Source organism: Parasteatoda tepidariorum, chromosome X2 (genome assembly GCF_043381705.1).
Source record: "Parasteatoda tepidariorum isolate YZ-2023 chromosome X2, CAS_Ptep_4.0, whole genome shotgun sequence".
NCBI lineage: Eukaryota > Metazoa > Arthropoda > Arachnida > Araneae > Theridiidae > Parasteatoda > Parasteatoda tepidariorum.
This window is the reverse complement of record NC_092215.1, coordinates 29,776,125-29,800,515: the sequence shown is the minus strand read 5'-3', so window position 1 is coordinate 29,800,515 and position 24,391 is coordinate 29,776,125. Positions and strand designations below refer to the sequence as shown.

The 24,391-nt window shown below is 26.9% G+C and overlaps 1 protein-coding gene across 2 annotated transcripts in view; it reads right to left on the bottom strand.

Moving 5' to 3' along the window:
- LOC107440920 (alpha-catulin) overlaps window positions 1-14,953 on the bottom strand; it is a 33,209-nt gene extending 18,256 nt beyond the window's left edge. The window contains exons 1-8 of one of the 2 annotated variants that reach the window (XM_016054011.4): window positions 14,715-14,953; window positions 11,578-11,767; window positions 8,759-8,934; window positions 7,953-8,072; window positions 6,289-6,378; window positions 3,724-3,963; window positions 2,485-2,688; window positions 597-683 (exon numbers count right to left, since the gene is read on the bottom strand). In XM_016054011.4, the coding sequence (XP_015909497.1) occupies window positions 597-683; window positions 2,485-2,688; window positions 3,724-3,963; window positions 6,289-6,378; window positions 7,953-8,072; window positions 8,759-8,934; window positions 11,578-11,767; window positions 14,715-14,801 (1,194 nt within the window). In that variant the 5' untranslated portion in view covers window positions 14,802-14,953. The remainder of the gene's footprint in view (window positions 1-596; window positions 684-2,484; window positions 2,689-3,723; window positions 3,964-6,288; window positions 6,379-7,952; window positions 8,073-8,758; window positions 8,935-11,577; window positions 11,768-14,714) is intronic. The other variant, XM_071188445.1, reaches the window with a different exon arrangement.
- Between the last annotated feature and the right edge of the window lie 9,438 nt (window positions 14,954-24,391).

The following is a 24,391-nucleotide window of genomic DNA, read 5'->3' as shown; positions in this document are numbered from 1 at the left end:
TAAGCTTCAACATTATTTTTCTGTTGTTAAATTTTAAAAACGATTTCCAATCTAAGAGTGCTCATGCAAGATGTGATATATCTAAACACTTACTTAGCATTATTTATTTTTAATTCACTAAACACGTATGTAAATTTGTTTACTTGATTTGTGTACTTGTGGTAAACAGAAATAACTTAAAATTAAATACAAAACTGTCAGGTAGCACAAGTGTTCAATTTTTTCTACTAATGATTGAAAATTTGTTTTTTCAATTAAAATATAATTTCAGACAAAATTATTGCTAAAAATATTCCAGAGAGATTTTATAGTTAAATCAAGTTACAGATTTCTGCAAAAAATTTTGGAAAATCATTCCATATAAATTAAATAAGTTTAAAAAAAATCCAGTAAAAATTATGAAATACAAACTTCATATTTCTGAATCTTTTTTCTTGAAAAAAAGAATAATTAAAATTGTATTTGTAGTTTTTCCTTGTATTATGATTTAAAGTCTAAAAGATCTAACAATATAATTGAGACGTCTGTACCATAAATGATATATTATTCTCAATTATCATAATGCTAATGCAGTCAGAAAATTTTTTTGTTCTTACCTCTTGCTTTAAATCCTTAGTTCCTCTAAGAACTTCTAGTATAGCAGCAGTCAAATCTTCATTTGGGGAAGTACAACCAGCCTGATCCTATTAAAAAAAACTAATCTTTCATAAAACTTGATTATTGTCAAAGATTTTTTTCATTAGTTCAACCAAAAAAAAATATAAAAAATACATGTAACTTTCTCATATAACAACTAGGATTAGTTATATGCTATAAATACTCTTAGCATGCAATGATAAAATAGGTTCAAAACATTTTGCTGTTTAGGTAATATGTAAAACAATATTAACTGAATAAGGTAGTACAATTTTCTCGCTTAATAAAAATTTTGTGTACCAAAACGAGTTTTTAATATGTCATTCATTCTTTTAAAATCAAATGTATAAAATAGATATATTAGAAAATGTATAACACAGGTTCGTAAAAATATTTTTAATAAGGCCACAAAGCACTGTAAAAATAATGGTTCATAGAATGTAAAGTGGAACTCGATATATTGAAGTGGATCAAATATTTTTTTTTATTTAAAAAATTACCTACACAGAAAAAAATTTCTATAGCATGAACGTGATGAAGAGAAATATTAATTAAAAATAAATAAATTCATATTTCATTTAGGTGTAAATGGCACTTTTTTGTTTTCCTGAATGGAGTGCAGAAAGGTCTATAAAAAATGAGAACTTTTCCACTATATCTAAATTATAGAGTCTTGAATTTATTACTACAATGGCAATAAACGACATGAATTTTTTACATGCCCTGATGAGAATGTTAATCTGAAAAATACATGACTATATAGAACTTTAATACACTTAAACATATTTTCTGAATGCATATTAAATGACACAATGAATGGCCCTAATACTTTTCTGTTAAAAGAATGATAATGTTGTTGTTTCTAATGTCACTTGCTAATAAAAGCAAGTCTGCTTGTTGAAATCAAGTGAATTAAAGGCAGAGGGTGCATTTCTTGTTTTTTGGTGACGTCATCTATGGCCAAGAATACGATTTCAGTCACACACACGTTACTGCCCATTTATAAGGCAGAACCATTCATACATTGGCACCCTACCAACAAGGCTATCTGGTCCCCCAAAAAATGATTATAAATGGCCTTATTATTTTTCTGTAAAAATATATTAAAAATTTAAATTATTAACTACTATCAACAAGTGCACATTCTTCAATAGAAGTGCAGAAATACTTTAAAAAATTATTATAAACTTGTATATAAATTATTTTCTTAAGCACAGCAATTGGGCTGAATACTTTTGTGTTCTCCTTTGGTGTGGTTTTCTTCACCCCATCCGACATTTCAGAAATTTTCTTCAAAATTTGAGAGGATTTTACAGTATTTTTGATAGCATATTCACATGTCGTGCAGGGCGTATAAGGGCATAGAAACCATATATATATGGTTGGAATCTTTACATTATCTGGAAATGTCAGGTTTCATAATTTTTGAGTCTTGACTGACACCATTGTAGCTTGAACTGATCAACATAGCAAATAAGGAGAAACGAAAATTTAGAGTAATTGCTTTGTATCTTAGATACGACTAGTGAGAAACCTCGTGTTTAGTTTAGATAATAAACTTGAATTGAGTTTAACATTATTATGGTTAAACTTCTAAAGTGAATATGTGAAAAATATTTAGGTAAAGCATAGAATAGGTCCTAGCAACAATATAAAAAACAGACAAATTAATTTGTGTTAGGAAAAGGGAACTAAACAGGTCATACATAGAAATGAGTTCAAGTGACCAATTAAGGTTAAACATTCTGGCAATCAAACTAAACATAACAAATACAAAACTTCATTTTCTTGGGTCACATCATCAATGAAACATTCAACATTTCAGAAATGTACATAATAAATTAATACCAATGCTATTCCAATTCTTAAAAGCTGATTTAATTCTAGTCTGGCTCGATCCGACAAAAGCAAAATTTTTTCTCTGTGAGCATGAGATGTGTAAGCAGAATCAGTAAAATCTTGAGTTCGTTCCATAATGGCATCTAAGGCACTCATAAGTCTTTCTCGATAAGATGGTCCTACTAATGTCATTCTTGTAATTTCTACAATATCCTGAAAAGCACATTATTACTAATTAAAAAATTTAAATAGAATTGGATTTAGTTTTTTCAGAATATAATAACAGCTTCCCAATAAAAAATAAAATAAATAGAAAAACATTGGGTCGCAAAATATTGCTTGTTTTGATAGTTTTCAGTCTTTTACATCAGCTTGACTAAAAAAAAAGCTTCAAAGATTAAAAATACTAAAGAAGTAAGAAAACTAAGAAGGAAAAAAAAAACCTAAAAAATAATAATGTCTGTAAGTTATTATTAGTGAGATCATTGGCGCCAAATAATGGAAGCAAATTTATTAATACAAGGTCCCTAAATTGTTTCAGAAAAATTAGAAAATTGTTCAGATCTACAATAACATTAATTTGATTTCTCTACCTTCCTTTATTTTATTCTCAATGCTGACATTTTCTTTAAGACAACTAAGAATAATACTGATAAATTATTATTAATTTTGTCGTTTTCCAATTCAAAGATGGAAATTATTTTACCAAGAGATATTTAAAATTATTATAATGATTGAAGAACGGAGTAATGTAAGATGAGCTTAATAATGTTTTTAGAAAGTTCTGCTTAATTTCACTAAAGAGCATATAAAAATTTAAATGGTATAGCCACTCTTAAAACGAATAATAATAATAATATTATTATTTATTAAAATAATACAATTATTTACTTTTAATTGATTTTTAAACCATTTCTTAATAAATTGAAATGACACAAAAAAGACAAAATGACACAATTTTGTCGTTTTCTAACTCAAAGATGGAAATTATTTTACCAAGAGACATTTAAAATTATTATAATAATTGAAGAACGGAGTAATGTAAGATGAGCTTAATAATGTTTTTAGAAAGTTCTGCTTAATTTCACTAAAGAGCATATAAAAATTTAAATGGTATAGTCACTCTTAAAACGAAAAATAATAATAATATTATTATTTATTAAAATAATACAATTATTTATTTTTAATTGATTTTTAAACCATTTCTTAATAAATCGAAACGACACAAAAAAGTATCAGTAAGCTTACTTCATAATGTTTGATAGCATTATACAGTGATGTGCATTGTTCAAGCTCTTCAGTGCATAACAACACAGAAATAGCATTGTGAGCCCTATTATTTTGGTTAGCTTGAAGTTCATTAGGATGATCTGCTAAGATTCCATCTTTTGCAACAAAATGTATGATTTCAATAGCTTGTCTCATCTGAAGAAATACTGCATCTCTATTTTCTCGGCTAAATGTGCACTCAGGATGTCGAAAACAGACCTAATATCAAATATTAAAATATCAATAATAAACTGTTAATCCACACTCTTATACTTTCTAACTCTTATACATAAGAATGCTACCATATAAAAGGTGGAAGAATTAAAAAAAGAAACATATTTTAAAAAAAAGGTTGATGTATAATGGAAATGAATTATTAATTTATTAATTATTTATTTATTACCTACCAAAAAACACCAATATAAAAGCATGAAAACTTTTAAATATAGCATATAAATTGAGCAGCTTTGAAGAATAATTGTTACGTTAAAACATACTTCTTTAAACAAGAAAACAGATAAATTATGCTTCAATATTAAAATTACAAAAGTACTATAAATGAACAAAAACTATAATGTCATTATCTTCCAGGCAAAGTATAATAGTCTTATTAAATATATTATGTAGCAGTTTACTATTAACATAGAACCATTTTTTAAAAAAATTTTTCAGAAAAGATTAAGACTCTTTAAAGAAGTGGTAACTTTGCACCTATTTTTTTAATTTTTGTATTAACCTTTTGCTTTGATAATAACTTGAAAGTACTCATAAAACCTGTGAAAGTTGTTTTCGAAGCTGATATCTAAGCTTCCCTTTTAATATTTTACACCTTTTTATGTCTAAAAATAATTGATATCTGACATTTTACTCACAAATTAATTATTTTCAAAATAAGAATTCAAAATAACAAAAAGTACAAAAATTATGTTAATAAACTAATTTGAAAACAGAAATATATTTTACAAACATTATATCAGGATAAGAAAATATTGAAAAAAAGAGATAGAAATATGTGGTTCAGTAATTAAAATTATTAATTAAAAATTTTTTTTGCAAACATTTGAATACACTATAATGTTTTTAAGTATTAATATTATCAGTATATATAAATGGTATCATTTGATCGAATTTTCGAATGGTATCATTTATATCGAATAACAACTTATAAGCTGCCAAAAAATAACTGATCATAATGATTTTACTAGGCTTTAAAATGCACAATACTCTTTTTAAATTTTTTTTTAATAGTAAAACACTTTCATTTACAATTTGAAACATCAAAATCGTCTACTATAAATATATCAATATCCATGCACTTAATTTGTTGATAAATATTTTTGTAGGGAACAACACAATAACTAAATTTGTTTAAAATTACCATATCAAATTTTAGTAAATTTAGTGCAAAGTTTATTTCTTAAGTTCAAGTTGGGAATATTTGAAATATTTCTAAAATGTTTCATTTTATCAATTAAAGTAATGATGCTTTTTTGACACATTAATATTGAATGCTTTAATTAGTGGATGTTTCCAAGTTTTAAGAAGTTAATAAAACTGGTTCTGAGCCATTTCTAGATTTAAAAAAAAGAAAGATTTTTGCTATATAAGTAGATTTTTAGAGGCTTAATTAATTTCTTAAATTTTTTCTTTATTTTTATTAAAATGTCTCAACAGAATAGTACATAGTGACCTGCAGGCTATGATCTTTACTTTAAATGGGCAATTTCATAAGAAACAATAAATGGAATGTTTACATTAATTTAGAAAGCATGATTTTTTATATTTTTTCCTTCAGTGAAAATCCTAAAAGCACCAGCATAAAATCACTTACCAACTGCGAAAAAAAAAACTTGATGCAAGCATTACAAATAATTGAAAAAAATAAAATAACAAAAAGCTAAAATATTTTTTATACTAGTTGTAGAAAGTAATTTTTTACATCATAGAAATTTTTTTAAGAAGATTTATTAATTAAACATAATAAGATGAATTCCTGAAATACAGAGAAAGAAATACAAATGTATAGCTTACTGTTTTGTACTGAAATTTGAATTTTTAAGTCATCAATGTTTTAAGAACTTTTTTTAATTAATTAATTGAAAGAAAAATTTTTATTTGAAAATCTGGAGTTCTAGAAAAATCTTTAAACGTTTTTAGAAACTATATTTATAAAACATTTATAAATGATATAAAATAAAATTTTAAAATGATGTAGTATTGAAAAAACTATATTTAACTCTAATTATAAGCTATAAGTCTAAAGAAGTTATTATATTCCAAATTACAGTTATTTTAATATTTGACTTTAAAATATAATTTTGTATTATCAAGTGTAACAGTGTTTCATAAACACTGTTACACTTGTCTTAAACTTTCACCCATTACAAAGTATTTTTCATTACTAATACAAAATAATTAGAACAGGCTCTGAAAAAATTTATCATTTAATATTTAACTAGCACCAAAACACTAACTTTTCTAAAACTTGAATCATGACGATCTTTTCCCTCCCATTTTTATGAACAACTTGCTATAATTCATTACCTTTGATGATGTAAGAAGAAGCATAGTGGATCTCTCAAGAATCTGTCTAGCTACAGCCATTTGTGAACGTCGACGCTCATCTTTTAAATCCTAATCATAGAGAAGCATATAACTTTAACATTAAAATAAACACACACACATATATAAATATTAGGATGCCACTTCAAAAACTTTTTTACAAAAATTTTTCTTGCCTGCCCCTTAATTGTTCCCTGTAAGTATATTAATGCATGCGTGAAATTAACTAACTCATGCAGACTAACTCATGCAGACCAAAACTAACTCATGCAGACTTGAGCGAGAATTACAATTACAGATTTTAGAATAATAATAAGATGGATTTAGAACAAACCAAGTACCGAGTATTATTAATTAAACATTACAGTTAATAAATTAGCGGCTCATATAGTCATTAATATTTTCCAGTGCTAGAGGCAGCAAAACTTAACACTAATGTGGATGTTTTCTTGTAAATGTTTTTTTTTTTCAATTTAGAAGTAACTTGAAATGATCTTGCTCACTATAAACCACAATTTTCTTCAATTTTTTTTATTACAAATATGACACATTAGTTGCCTTGAAAGAAATTCTTACAAAAAAAGGTGAAGGGAAAAATTTTTGCTTTTAGTAAACTCAATGCTATTAAAAAAAAATTAAATCATATATTAGTTTTATGATTGTATAAACCAGGGCTGTCCAACTGCAAAGAGCCCACTGGCCAGAATTCCGGTCACTGATCACCTGGCGGGCCGCAGTTTGCAAAAGCTGAACAATAACCTCTTACACAATATCAATTAATAGTTGAATTATTAATTATAAAACAATGGAACAGAAGGATTATAAAACAATTTGCTTACATTTTAATGGGAAAACTGAGGCCGATCAGCCTGAATAAGAAGTTGACGGGCCGCACAATATGTGTTGGCGGGTCGCCAGCTAGACAGCCCTGGTATAAACCATGCATAACTGGTATTTATTAAGTGACAAATTCAGCTGAAACCTCCAGTTTCAATGAAAACTGTATTAAATCAAGTATTTGTGTCAATTTCACCCCCTCAAATATTTAGCCCACTTTCTCGTATGTATAAAAAAAGTTTTTTTTCCTCCAGGAATCCTCTGAGCATTCATCCTAGTATTTCTGTAGTTTTAGCTAGCCACTTTCCTGTATCAATAAATGGGTTTTCTCAAAGTTATTTAATTAGTGTCCAGCAGGGAAATGCCAGTACAATTTTGTACAAAGGCTCTATGCTTGGAGGTATAAGGTAAAAGAATTTATAGTCCAATACTAGTATTTCAACTGCATATTCAAAATAAAAATTATTGAAAAGACAAATATGTTTAAACCTTTATACCATTCAATTGCTGTTTTTTATAAAAAAAATTTAAAATATTTCTTAAATTTCAGTTATATTTCCCTCATTTTCACATAATTCTTTCTTTCAATCAGTCAGTAAATACACCAAGAAAAATGTATCCAGAAATTAATATCTATTTACAACTTGTTGTAAAAAAAGTTTAGCGTTAAAAGTATCATTTTTAAAAGTCAAGATTCGAATAAAATAAAGTTTCTGTCCATTAAATGATGAATAAACACCGAATGGGATCTCAACATATTTCCAATATTGAGCATAAAATACATTTGTAAAATAAATTATATTACTTACATTTTGTCTATCACCAGTTAGGTGAGCAAGCTCAACCATTTCGCTACCAAATTGACTAAAAGATTTAACAAACTCTGTAAAGTTCATTGCATGTTCCAAACGGTTCAAACTAATAGAGACCTAAGAAAAAAATTGAAAAACTATTACATAAACAACTTAATTCAATATTTCGGAAAAATTGACTATATAATAATACATACGAAATTAAAAATTTTGCATAAAATCAATGAAAAATTACAAATTATTATAAAAAAATAAATCCCAAGTTTTTTCAAGGAAGCCTTAAATAGAAGTATTACAATAATAATGTAATTTTCCAAAAAAATGGTCTCTATTATTACACACAATTAACAGAATTCTTTTTGATCAAGATCTGGTAGAATAGTTCATTGTAGTTACATTTAATGAATATTTTGTTTCATTCTACAGCAAATTTAAAGAGAGAAATATTAATTTGTAACTCCGGGGAAAGAAGGATTAAAAATGCATGTGTCCCATGGAGAAAAAGTAATATGCACTCTATACCACAGGTACAGAGCATATACCTGCAGTACAGATAGGTATAGAGCATATAATTATACGTATTAATTACAAATATATGTATAAAAAAATAAGCAATAATTTCATATATACATAAATTATAAATAATAATTTCATACTGAAAGAAAATATGTTTCACGTACAAATGGAATTAAGCATTAGTTGTCATATAAAGTACTAAGTAATTCAACAAATGATACACATAATAAAACGAATAGCATATCCAAACGTTATGCGTGCTATTAAAAATTGTTTATAGTCCATACCCGGTCTTTAGATGAAACAAGTTGTTTAATAACTACTGTGTCAGCAAGTAAAAGAACTCTAGTCACAGAAGAAAGAAGGGTTCTGGCAGCTCTAACCATGTTATTTTTATCAGCATATGACCTTAATTGACCACATTCATCAGGTTGTACATCACATAGTCGTTCAATCATAGCACCTAGAAGCAAATATAAAAACAATTACATAACAAAATCGAAAAATAACCAATTAATAATAGAATAGTTTAGTTTTAGAATATTTAATTAACTATTTATAATAAAATATTCTAAACATGAAAAAAATTCCAGAAATTAATAAGAAATAATAAAAGATAACTTAAAAGAAATAAATAAATTTAATATTTAATAAGAAATACTTGATAAAAAATTTAAAAAATTATTTTATTAATTTATTAAAATAAAGATTAATTAGCCAAAAATTTAACCTTTATCTCCACTCACATGGTTATATCCATACAAAATGATTTCTGATATTATATAAATATCGCCAAAACAAAATATATTAATATAATAGAATGAGGATTATCGAAAAAAGAGACTGCTTTTTTTATTAACATAATTTAATCAACTAAAAACGGCGCAATAAATTCAAAACAAAACATGCAAAAATGCATAAAGGGTGGATTAACCCTTTCAAATGTAACAAACCACTAGAAATGTGAAACTAATTTATTTTAAACGCTTAGCAACCAAAATTGACGCCCGGTGGCTGAGCGGTAGCCAGAGCAGGATTATACCTTTCGTAGGCCCTAGGCTTACCCTTTTTGGGCCCTCCCCTCCTTCCCTCTTTTCAAAATATATGCTAAAATTTTCTTGCATATTTTTTTTTTACATTTTTATTAATATGGATTTTAATTTACGAATTTGTTTATCGAACTTTATCTGCAATGCCGACATACTGCTGATATTGCAGTTGATATCGATAATACCACTATGATTCGATTTTTCGACATAACAGAAGAACAAGAAGTTCAAACTCGAATCCAAGACAAATGCTTTTGTCAGGAACGTATTATGCCATTTTAGATGCATTAATTTCAGAAATGACTAAAAGGCGTAAAGCTTACAGTGATTTGTATGATAATTTCGGTTTTCTTGTTCACAAAAATTTGTCAGAATCTGAGATTAAACTAAAAGCGCAAAATTTGGTGAAAATTTACTCATCCGATTTAGAGGAAAACTTTGTAGATGAATTTTTACTATTTTCAAATTTGTATGAACATAAATCTGCACAAGAAATGTTGANTAAAAGTGTATTGCACAAGGCATCAGTCATATTAAACTGGATAGCTCAAAAAATTATTATTAATAAAAAGTTGTATTTTGAATATATTTCAATTCAATGATTTTCATAGAATTTAATAACATTTAACAAATAGTGCTTATTACCATAAATAAATGTGAGTAGTTGGCTAAATATAAAATAATTTGTAATAATAAGCATTCCTTTCATAATTGTGTACTAATTTGCCAGGGAATTACAACGTATCATATTAATCCAAACGTGGCAGCAACAATAGATATTAAAAAATCTCAAAACTATTTTTAAATAATGTCTCATATTTAATATTTCATTTTAATCCAATTATTTTGTATAGAATTTAATCAAATTTGCAGGATTAAAATTCGTTTTTAATTAAAGTTAGAAAAAGTAGGCAATTTTTTTTTTTTTGGATAAATAAATACTACTAAAAATTCTTTTAAATCCATTAATTCAACTAAATTTGTTAAATTACGTAAATGTTTTATTTTGTATTTATATAAATGTTTGATTAAAGAAACTAGTTGATTTCCAGACAATTAGTTCCTTTAATCGTTTTGGTCAACAATGTTGATATTATCCTCGTTTGTAACATTTAAATCTAATAATAATTAATGTTATGGTCATGATTATGAAGCAAAATTAATTCTTCAGAGTATTATTTTTATAAAATTACATAATTTAGGAAATTGAATGTAATTGAATCATCATTAAATCTGTATTGATACTAAATAACTAGTGTATTTTGCTTTTTTTTAATAAAAGAGTAAAAGTAAATCAGACAAAAGTGACAAAAATTAGACCCATAAATGTGATATGCCATCCATTTGAAAAGAAAAAAAGTATTCCCATTAGGTTTTAAAACTTTTCAAACCTTTTTCAAGATTTCTTTTCTTAATCTTTCAATTTTAATCATATACATTATATACATTATATATCTATTTAAGTATTGCTGATATGCGAATAGCTGGGATCAGAGGACACAATGCTAGATCTACAGACAATGTTATCTAAGCTCCACTATATTAACTATCACCAGTTAGATGCAGATAAATAGAAAAGCATTGTTCTATTTAAGAAATACAAAACTTTTTTAATTATAATGAAAAAAGTATTACTGTCTTAAAATAGGAAATTTCATGTCTTCTAATTGAGTTCAAAATGTAAGGAATGCTTCTTCTCTTCTTTTTTTTCTTCTTCAAATCCCTTAAGTAAATAGACTATACAAAACTGTCAGTAATTATAAGAGAATATAATGCTAGACAAATAATAATAACAAAAACTATGCACTTGGTTTTAAAGTTATTCAGAAATATAAAATTTTGAATAAAATTAAAATCTGGAAAATCCGAAATGACCAAGTGAAAAATAATAGTGGCTAAAAGATTTTAAGCAATTTATTAGTTTATACAAATGTCTTTTCTGTATAACCAATCATATTAGCCACAACTAGTAAGTTTCTCAAAAAAATTGTTTCTATAAATGCTATCTTTGAATTTTGTATGTATTAAGTATGTTAATATATGGAAAAAAATATTACCAGAAGTCCTTGCATCTTTGCATGCCTCATACATGTCAGATTTGATTTCATGGTTATCATCAGCAATTGCTTCTCCTACTGATACAAATTTTTGAACTGCAAAATTCACAGCTTGGCCCACATGTACTATAGCTCTTAATGTTTTCTCAGATTTAATTGGCTTTTCTTTTGCATGAACTAAAGTTGTTATCTAAAAGACATTATGATATAATTTGAAATAACCAACTATAATATAATATAAATCTCTTAAATAGAAAGATTTAAAAAAGTAGTTTTTAATGCTACAAATAAAAATAAAATATAGTGCAACATATTCTTTTTAGATACAACCTTCAATTAATGGATTCCAATACTTGTAAGATTTTTTTAACCCATGCATTTTTAATTTTTTTCCTGTTTAAGCAGGGTTACAAAGTAATTTTTAATGTAAAACAGTAATTTCTAAATCATACAATATGAGGCATGGAGGACTTTAGTTAACGGATTCTAAAAAAAGGTAACACAATCTGACCAATATCTTTTAATCTATATCTTATTTATGTGTGATCAATCATTCATTTTGATAAATAATGAGTTATTCTCAAATAATGTACTTTTTAACAATAAAATTAAAATATAACAGCCTGAAACATGATTACGAGATTTTTACAACTACCAATGTTTTATTTTTAATACATGTGCATCCCTGAACTGTACAATACGTAGTACAAATTTGAAAATAACATTTTTTGCTAAAAGTATAATATAAATATTTTAAAATAACTTAACTTGAGATATTTGTACCAATTTCATGAGAAATTGTAAAATATTTTTTAAAATTTCTGTCATATCTTAAACAATTCACATTTATTTCAGTAATTTTTATCTAATACAGAGTTCCAGTTGAATTTTAAGTCCTCTAACTAACTAGAAACTAGTTCCATTGGTTCCAGGGCACTAATTGCACCTTGATCTGACCTTGCAACCAAATTAAATAACTAAAGCCAGTAATTCGCATTCTTAAATTTCTCTTTAGCTCTCCCTATATTGGGATGTAAATCAAATTATGAATACTTTTCCAAACAATATTGCAAGGGTGAAAATAAAAGAGGTAATAAAATATAAACAACATTTATTCTTTCAAACTCATTTTGATGAAATTATATTTTGCACGTTTCCGGTACAAAGCTATGCACTAAAGAAAATCATATCAATGTAAATACAAGTACACAGTAAAATAAAAAGCGAATTGTAAAAATTTTCTAGCTAGTAGATAACACTAGATTTTTTCTAATTAAAGTTAATTAGAACATAAAACCATTGTGTACTCCTTCTCACAAATCAAATCATGTGACAAGATATTGCTTCACTTATAAAAGTGAAGGTTTGAATCCCAACATTAAAAGGTCTGGAGTCTTAGTAAAACTCCTTAAATATTTTAGATACCTTTATATTTTATTCTTTAATGTTTTAGGTACATAGGTACCCCTTAAATATTTTAATGATAAATAACTAAAAATCAGTACCCAAAGTCTACACAAACTACCCAAAGGAAATACAATTATCTTGTTGTTTTGATAAACAATGTGTGTAACATTCTTTGGATCAACAACATCAAATATGCCAATCTACTAGCTTTATCCACCTAAAAACATTTAATTTACGTTAGAGATTATCTTTATTCTTTTTTTTGCAGCAAAAGTGTGATATATCGCTTTATAGCAAAGCTGCTAGCTGAAACAATAAAGTTTTTTAATATCCAGAAATTTTTATTTTTCAAAACTTTTCAGTATTAGTTTTGCAGTTTATTTTAATCAAAATTTTGTGCCATCAATATTATATATATTATTAAATATGCATAAATACTCCAGTCACACATACTATGTTGTCTACTTTTTGCAATGGTTTCTTAGATCACATTCATTATTTTTGATTAATAACCTTACAAATTCTGAAAAAAAAAGAATGGTTGCATAAAATAGACAATGAATAACAACACAATATGATAGACTTTATATTTTTATTCTCAAAATTTTGATGTCACAAAAATTACATTTAAATAAAGTGCAAGTGTGCAAAAAATTGACTTAAGTGAAGAGATTCAAATAATTAAATATTAATAAGCCTTAACATTTCAACTCACGACTCTGAAATCCATAAATATGCCATATGATTATCCCAAGAGATAAATAAAGATAATCTCTAATCCAAAGAAAGTATGATTTGTCGAGTAATGTCAGTGAATTGGCATATTTGATACTGATTACTATCAACAAAATGTTACAGACTTCTCTACGAATGAAAACAATAATAGCTGTTGTTTATAAGTAAGTTCAGGAGTAATAAAAAGAAAAAAAAATCAATATTTTAACTTTTTTTTTCTGAACTAAGAGAAATTCGTAAAGATACAATATAGATTTCTGTATTATCTAATAAGTACAACATATTAAGCTTTTCTTTCAAAATAATTACTGGAAATTACAAATTATGTCCACTTGAACAACAAATAATTAGTTATAACAATACAAAGGTCTCAAATTTTAATAGTAGAAAACAAGTAATATCAAAATGTTTGGCCAAAAAAAGCAAAACCAAATAACTTAAGATGTATATATCACCTCAATATCAGCAATCTATTAATTTAACGATATTGAACCATCATTTTTTCTAAGTAGTTTTTCAACTGATGATAATAACTAATAAGTAATTCAAACTATTTTTTATTAAGTTGTTGGAAAATAAAAAATATTTTATAATCCTTTTAAATAATTATCTCCATTCGCAGATTTTTATTAAACATTTATATTCAAATCAATATTATTCAAATCTCAATAAATTTCAGCAAAATTTTTAGGTCAATTGAAATTTTTTTTTACCTAATAAACATTTCGAGGTTAAGAAAAAAAGTAATAAATAAAGTATCATTTTATTATTATTTGCCTTAAAATTCTTGGATAAAGCGTACGGAATATAATCAATAATCATATTAATTAAAAAAAATATAAAATAATTAAATAAGTTAACAATTATGTAAATAGTTATTTATAACTATCATCATTAATGTTTATAATCAGTTATGATTTTTGACAGTTCCATGAAATTTTCTGAATCAACACAATGGTTTACAAAAATATAATATAAAATAAAATATTAATAACCTGCGTCACAAGAGGAATTAGAGTTTTTTCAATAGATTTAGTTTTTATTTCTAAACTTATTGGTTCATGTTTAGCTATCATAGCCATCTTAAGCTTCGCCGCTTAAAAATTTGGGGCGAATATGAAAACAAAACAGTCTGCTAGTTTAGATTCGGATTTAGATGTTTGTTTGTTTCAGAAAGCTTTTGGCGGCTTACTTCTGTTCCTCATTAGGCATATTTAGCACACAAATGTTAACTAAATTTATAATGATTTCGTTTAAAAACGTCTAGTGGCGCTACTAGTCGATGAAAAGCTGAGTTGTAGTTAAATATTTGCATTATTTTAAGAGTCATTCTTACTACATGCAATTCACGCATTTGGAATCACTGTCGAGCGAGAATGAGAAGCTGATTGGTGAATATGGAAGGTGTTTTCCTCACTAGGGAACGCTGCAAGCTCCATACCGCCTATACTTCCGGGTTACTGTTTCCGGTGTATTTTAAAGCCATTTAGCCCACAACGTGATCATTGTGTTTGAGATTCTTGCAAATGTGGTATTTTAATACTTATTACTTGTGTTTACATACACTAACATAAGATGGTGCACAGCTTGCAGCAAGAACAAACAGTAATAAACAAATGGAAAGAGCCCAAATCAGGACTGCCAAGAAAGCGAGTTATTCGAAATCTAGCAACCATGTCACCTTTTTAAACAATATATTTATAAATAATTAAAACAAATTTTCACTTCAAACTCACCAGAATTACTTAATAACATTAATATCTTATGAAATACGGCAGATTTGAGTTCATAAATTATCTAATTTACTTCGTTTATTGAAAGCAAAATTATCCGTTTCAAAATATCGCAGCCCCACAGTGGACTGATCGTTAAGACACGGTTCCCAGCAGATCACCGAAGTCAAGCATGGGTGGGTGACCACTTGGATCAGTCTGCGTAGGGACCGAGGGTGCGCGGTATTGGTCCTCGTTAAACTGTTCTATCGAAAAGTGCTCGACTTCGCGTGCAGGTCGTTGGGCTACCGAAGCAGGGGTGCCATCCCCTCTGCAGAGGATCAAAATTGTGATGGCTTAAATTCGGATCATCCTCTGCGATATTTCTCTGACCGTCACCAATAGCCCATTGTGCAGCTCTAGTGTGACGTAAATTAACTATAACAACAACAATAACAAAAAATATCTCCTGGCAGAATAAGCTGTAGTAAGCAGTTGCAAACTTTCTAACCGGAACTAGAGCAGGTATAGAGCTCGAGGTTGTTATTGCTTACATTTATATTGAAAACACCATCCATACTCTCCCGCGTAAAACTCTCAAATCGAGCACCGCTTTACTTTTACTACCTTTTTATTAAAATTGTAAATTATAAGTAATTCTGAATTATTTAAATAAAAACAGGACGTACGGTTTGAATAAGATTTTTGTCTTAACTTTTGTAAAACTGATTTTGTGTCAGATTAACCTGCTGTAAATGGACTGGGCATATCCTTCGTCTAAAACGAAGTCTTCGGATCATCCTCAGGGATGTTTCCTAGACCGTCGCTAATAGCCCATAGCTCAGCTCCACACACAGTGCGACGTAAATGAACTACAACAACACCGTCTAAAGCTATATACCTCTGCTTATATATGACACTTAATTGAGCACCCGAAGGAAAACGCTAAAGAAGAAGGCCGAGACTTACTTGGCAAAGATACATGCGCCAAGATCTGTGCAAAGTAAAACTAAATGGATGGGAGGAAACAAGAGAATTAATTGAGGACAGGGCTGCTCGGGAAAAAAGACATTTGAGACCTTATATGCCAGATGGCGCAAACAGGATGGGTAGGCTCCTGTAAACTTAAGTATAACTAAAATATTAAAAAAGGATAATATTTATTTAATACTCATGTTCTTTGATATCTAAACGACACAAGATTGACGACTTAATTCAAGTTCTGAAAATTTTGTTAACAAGCATTCAATTTTTTAAATTATTTTACATTTTGTTTGCGAATATTATACCCTTTAATTAAAGTAAAGTGTTTTTGATTTTAAATATTGTGCTAATAGAGCCAAGAGTAACTAATGATTTGAATAACATTTGTGTTTTAACTAGATCTTCTCAAGTTGCACATTTAAGTATGCATTTTGTTATCCAGGTTGTTCATAATAACTGTCTTAAACATACACCTTTAGATTTATTTTTAAAAGTAGACACATTCGAAAATTTGTATTTAATTAAACAGTTACGAAGCAGAAACGCTGTTGAATAATTTTCAAGCAAAGAATGTTTATAACCTATTTGACTATCGGAAAAACAGGGGAATTATTCCTAGAAACCCTTCCAATTTCTATCAGGTACTTAACTTAGTTTTAATATTTTCCCTCTCATCTTTATCTCTAGCGATTCGACAGTTTTCGTCTATGTATCTGTTTCTTCCCCACCTGAATAACAACACCGTTTCAATATCACTCAATATTAATATCACTTCATACCAACTTAAGATCCTTTGACTTGACAAGGAACTTGTCAAGGAATTTGTCTTGACAACTTTGGAACTTTGACTTGACAAGGAACTTGTCAATGACTTCAATTTTGACAAGGATATTAAAAATACATATTTAAGACAGTGATTACTTAAAACCCTGTATTTGTCAACCATTTCTGTTCAAATTAACCAGTGATGTGAATTGGATAGTACGAGAGTATACTTGGGCATATTCATATACGCTATCGTTTTTGCAAAATGAAATTTTTATTCTTGTGAATAAGTTTTTTTCCTTATTTCATTACAGTTGGAGAACAATATATCCACTCTCCGCTTTCTCCGTCGTATCTTTCTAAATGTTAACCCAACACAGAAGACAATGGAATTCCTGAATCAAGTATCAGGGCAAATTGACTTTCATGTAAGTTTTGAACAACAAGACACTGCAACTGATTTTTTTTTGCATAAAAACATGGTTAATCCGGTGGATGAGGAATTTTAACATGGAATACATTTATTAATGTGGTTGTTTTGTGTCATAATTACAGGCTGAGGACTAAAAAGTACCTAAGGGTATATCAGTAGTTTTGTGAATGCATTTTAATATCAAAAATTCCCTTTTTTGAGTAAATGTTTACTTTTTTGAAACATCATTTCGCAATAGATAATGTTAAAAAATAAAATAAAAAATGGGATTTCCATAAGGAAAAATTATATTTTTACAAAAGGTGTTTTTCAAATTTTTTTCAGACTGTATAGAGCAGCATCTCAAATATACATAGTTTTGTAATGCATTTGCAGAATTTATTTTGAGAAAGAAAGAATTGTTTCTGATATTTATTTTAATTTTTTAATTTTTATATATTTAATTTTATATATATATATATATATATATATATGTATTTTANACGACGAAATTTTACCTTGTGATATGCTGACATTAGAGGATATTTGTGATGTTACAAATGATACAGAAGAATTCAGTGAAACTGAAGAAGATATTGCTAAACCACCTAGCTTTTCTGATGCCAGGAAAGGGCTGGATACTTTTAGGAAATTTATTTACACTGTTGAAAATGTACCCCCGGAAATGTTTAAATTTTTACAGCAGTTGGACAATTTTCACTTAAAGGTAGGTGAGAAAAGACAAAAACAAACCACTTTACACGATTTTTTCTCACAGAAATCTAGTCAATTATTGTAACAACGTATATTACATTGTATGAAACAAAAAATAAAGTAGGTTACTTTGTTTTTATTTATTAGCAATTTTTTTTCTAAATGAATATTAAAATTCAATATTTATTTCATTAGGCTGAGAATTTAATATAAGTTACACAATTTCAAATTTTTTAGTTTTTTATTAATGTGTTTTTAAGTTTCACCGTTTAATAAGTTTTCCCGTTTAATAAGTCGTTTCTTTCCACTCCCTTGAAAAACTTCTTAAACGGGTTCTACTGTATATATTTTTTTTTATAATTAGGGGAAAGTACTAAAGAAACGGACACTATTTTTAGCGAGTTTCTTATAAATTTTTACAATTCCTTGTAAATTTTTGCACAGAGTGGTAAACAAGTTCTTATATAGTATTTATATCGTTATATTGTTATGCATACTTATACGTAAGAATTGAATAAAAATCCTGATGTCTAATAATTTATGACGAAAAATTTTATGAAGTATTAGAGACAAATGGATGTAAAGTCTTAAAAAATTCACAGAATGGGATGAAGTTAGAGCTACTAGTGGTAAGGAATGAGTTTGTCTTCTTCGATGAGAAATCTTTTGCACTGGAATAAAGCCATAAACCTCAAAACCATCTATTGTGATTAGTATTAATTTACGATAAAAAGAATCTTTATTAAAAAGTTAAAAGATGTGTTTAAGTCTGTATGAAACAGGTTTGGGAGAAAGTTTTAACTTTGTTGTTTAAATTTGTTGTGCGATGTTAAGGCTATCAGCCAGAGAATGCTTCTTCGTATATTGGGAATATAGTTCAACATCTGTCTGGCAGAGAAAATCTGTCTGATTTTCAGTTAAAATAGGAATGGCCTCCAAGCTCAACGGATTTTGGGATTGAGGGTTTATACGCTTTGGAAATTTAATGATGCTAATTGCACATATTTGAACTTAACTTTATAACGTTATAGAGATAGTATAGGAATAAATTCTGATGGTTGCAATATGTGTTGCGTGACCAAATTTTCGGAAATGAATAAAGTTCGTAAAAAAAGTCATACCAACCCATTTGCCATAATGATTGTGTCCATGATTTTTTTTACCAGTAATTGAAATCAAAATATTTTACCCATGCGTCACAATTTCTTTTTGAAAGTCTATGAGTAATCAATCAAAGTAACAAAAAAATCTTATCGGAGGTATGAAACAAGTTTTTAATGTTAAAAATCTATACATAACTTATATAAATATTTTAAAAAGCATAAGCAGTGTATGATATATGCGTTTATAAAGTGCTATTATTATTATTAATAATAGTAATAATAACAATAACAATAATAATAATAATAATAATAACCCTTGACTCAATCATTTAAATTCCCAATGATTTTGTTACATGATTAATACTTATTCATCAACTGAGAAAGACTATAAAAATGTACTGTTTGCTGCATTCTGCTAAGGATTCTAGTTATTTATTCTCACCAAGCTTTAAAATTAGTCATAAAGTTTATCAATGGATGGCGCTGTTGACTAAAAACTGTTAAACTACGTTTTCTATTCCATGTAAGACCATCCCAAAAGAAATATTTTCACGAGTGTCAATTAAATTTGTAAATTAACTAATTTTTTCTGTTTGTAATTATTTTTTGTTTGCTTAGTAGTTTTTAGCTTCGCCATCTCTTAAAGAACTTTGTAACTGATTTTGAAACTTGGTGAGACTTAATTTTTTTATCTCCTGAACAAGACAGTGTAAAACGTACATTTTTACCACCTTCCGTAATTCTATCGGACATTTTTGAGACTCTCAGCTTAAGTCAAGAGTTAAAAACTAAGCTGCATTAAAAAAAAAAAAATGAAATTGAACGTTGAAATATGTAGAGGAGAGTAAGGCAGAATCAAGTTGTTGGATAAAACTGGGACACAGCACTTTTGACAATATTATTATCAGAAATCACATGAAAGCAGTTTCAGTTTGTTCCCATTTCATTTAGAGATGAATGAAAGACTGGGAGGGCAATTTGATTGTCAACCGAATAAAATAGCACAAAAGGTTATAAGCTATATGCTAGGCTGAGTGAAAATCCCAGAAAGATTGGATACAGGGTTTCAACATTTAAGGGATGAGACCATGAAGCTTGCTACAATGGTCGTTATAGAATCCTGATCAATATATTTTTCTTCGGTATCTCATTATGTACCGGGATTTATTCTACCAGGTAGAATAAAACCTGGTATTGGCACACATTAAAAAAATTATTAATCTCCAATTTTTTTTTAATATTATATGAAATTTTATTTTGGAACTTAAGGTCAAATTTAATTTTAAGGGCATGTAGCTGCATAAGAAAAAAAAAGAGAAAATTTAAGGGCATGATATTGTCAAATTTTCTCCTAATAGCATCTCCCATCCTTTTTTTAAGCAAAGTTTTCGAAACAATTTATTCAAAGAAATGTGTGGTCTTGTGTTCTTAAGGTTTAATTCAATTACTAATCCATGAAAATTATCAGATAATATTTTTAAAACATTAAACATAATAATCTTAGCAATATTAAAACAACTCGAATACCTGTTTTGAAAATATATGTAGTTTTTTTAATTTTAAATGTTATTTTAACACTCTTTGTAAACGTTTTTTAAATAAAATATGAATGATAGTGAAAATTTATTTTACTACATATTAAGCTAATTTTTGTTTTCACTGCTATGTTAACATCTTTTAAACGGCCTACAACTAAAATATAAGTGATTATGAGAACTTATTTTAATGTATATGAGTTTATTTTTGGTCTTAACCACTATGTTAAAATTTTTTAATTGAACTATATAGTGTAAAAACTATTATGAGTATTATTTCTTTAACATTTTAACTAATTTTTGGTTCCACTATTTTATTAATATCTTTTTAAGCAATTCATTAATAAATTGAATGATAATGAGAATTTATTTTACTACAAATTGATTTATATTTAGATTCAGCTGCTGTATTATTAATTTATTTTTTATTAAATTGCTGCGTTAATATTTTTCAAATGGCCTAAAAATATAAATGATTATGAGAAGTTATTTTAATGTTCAGTAATTTATTTTTGGTTTGAACCAAAATGCTAGCATTTTTTAAATGTGAAAAATGTAAATGATTATGAGCATTAAATCTTCTATATATTAATTAAATTTTGGTCCCCACTACTTTTTTAGTACATTTTTAAACAAATTATTGATAAGATAAAATGAGAATGAGAATTTATTTTTCTATACACATTAATTTATATTAGTCTTAACTGCTGCATTATGATTTTTTAAATGATTCAAGAATGAGATATAAATAATGGTGAAAACTTATTTCACTACTTATTAAATCATTTTTAGTTTTCATTGCTATGTTAACATTTTCAAAACGGCATATGAATGAAGTAGAAATTATTGTAAGAACTTATTTTAATGTATATAAATTTATATGGTTAACATAATAGAGAACACTTTATAAATTTTTTATAATTTTTTGCAATGAGCAATTCATTTGAAACTTTTTTCAAATTTCAAAGTGAGCGTCACTTTTTTCAAAAATACCTATATGTTTCAAGAAATAAGTATTCGAAATTTTTAAGAAAGACTTGTTTACTTCAAACGATACTACGTTAAGAGCATGTTTAAAGATATCATATGGGAGGACATTTTGCGTAATTTTTGTAATTTTTGGAAAGAAGAAATTCATTTGAAAATTGATTCGGATTTCAAAGAAAGTGTCAAATTTTTCATAAATGCAAATAGATGAGGAAATAAATACCCACAATTTTTTAACAGCTAATGTTTAGTCCAAACCATGCTACGCTAAGAGCATTAATATAGTTAACATAATAAAGGATGAATTGCTAACTTTTTAATAATTTTTTTTCAATGAGGAATTCATTTGAAACTTGATTAAGATTAAAAATGACCATCAATTTTTTCAAAAATACTTGATATTTCAAAAAATAGGAATTCAAAATTTTTAAGAAGTAATTTTCGTTCTAACAATGCTGCGTTAAGAGCATACATATAAAAATTAAGGGGGCACTTCGTGAAATTTTTGTAAGTGCATTTTCCAATGAATGTTTTTTCGAATAAATGCTTTTTCCCATGATAAATTCATTTGAATTTTGCTTTAGATTACAAAGTAAGCGTTAAATTCTTCAAAAATACCCATAGATGTGAAGAAATAAATTCTAAAATTTTTTTAAGAAGCATTTGTTTTGTCTACACCATACGACGTTAAGAGCATATATATGGTTACCCATAGATATGAAGAAATACCCATAGATATGAAGAAATAAATTCTAAAATTTTTTTAAGAAGCATTTGTTTTGTCTACACCATACGACGTTAAGAGCATATTTATGGTTAAGATAATGGAGGACATTTTGAGAATTTTTCATTATTATTCGTAATAAGGAATTCATTTGAAACTTGTTTCAGATTTAAAAGTTAGTGGGAAATTTTTCAAATATACCCATAGTGTGTGCTTCTTAAATACCTGAAATTTTTAAGAAGCTCTTTTTTAGTCCAAACCATGCAATGTAAAGAGCTATGCTACGTCATTTCTAACGAGAGCTTATGAATGAGTTTGAACTCTCATTCATACTGAGGAAGAGGGGTGCATCGCTCATCCTATGAAGAGAAGCGTTCATCTCATAGCACTATAGTAAGAGAGATCATCAACACTAAAAGTGGGGTGTAACGCTCTTTTTACCACTACTTGTTAACATTTTTCAAACAGCCTGTAAAAACATAAATTGTTATGAAAGCTTATTCTAATGTATATAAATTTATTTTTGGTTTCAGTCACAATGTTAGCATTTATTAAATGGTCTCTATATTAAATATAAATGATTATGAGAATTAGTTCTTCTACATAATAGATAATTTTTGGTCTCAAATACTTCACAAGTATCTTTTAAAGTAATCCATTAGTAAAATAAAATGATAATGAGAATTTATTTTACAACACATTAATTTATATTTGGTCTCAACTACAGCTTTATGATTTTACTTAAATGATTCATAAATAAAATGATTCTTAAGCAAAATAATTATGAGAATTTATTCTACTATGTATTAATTCCTTATCATCTTTTTTATGACAAATAATTAATGAACTGTTACAGTCATCATTCGGAAAATAAAGAATATATCTTTACTGGGATGGGATCAGTTATCCTCATAGGGATTACGATCATAGGTAGATTTCCATCTTTTTTCTTTTTTTTCTTATTTCTTTTTTTCTTCTCTGAAGGCAGTGCACTTTTTCTAGCCTATGCAGTACCTCTACACTACGAATGGAGTTAAGAGAACTCCAAATTGAAAATGTCTGTTTTTTCAATTTTGTAACCAAGTTCAATGAATATTTTAATGCTTGGAATCTCTCTGAAAGAAATTGGAACTGAAAATAAATTAAAACACATATATTTATTTCGCAATAATTATATGAAACAAATTAAAGTTTCATTTAGCAATAATTGTATAAATCCTTTTTGCAAATTAAAACTTAGCCATTTTATTTAAGAATAATTGCATAAATAAATTTAGATATTTATTTAGTTAAAATTTTTAGTTATATTTATTTATATTTTTTAGTTATATTTACTTAGTTAAAATTCAGATATTTATTTAGTAACAATAGTATAAATCAATTTTAACAAATAAAAGAGAATTTAAATATTTTTTCAGTAATAATTGCATGAATCAATTGTAATGGACTCAAATTTAAATATTTATTTGGTAACAATTGTATTAATCACTTTTAGAAATTAAAATTTAGATATTTATTTAGAAATAAACGCATAAATCAATCTTACGTATTAAAATGTAGATATACTATATTTAAAAATAAATGTTTAAATCAATTTCTACAAATCAGAATTTAATTATTTATTTCGTCATAATTGTATAAATCAATTATAACAAATTAAAATTTAGTTGCATATTTAGCAATAACTGTATGAACCAATTTTAAAAAATTAAAATTTAAATGTTTATTTTGCAAAA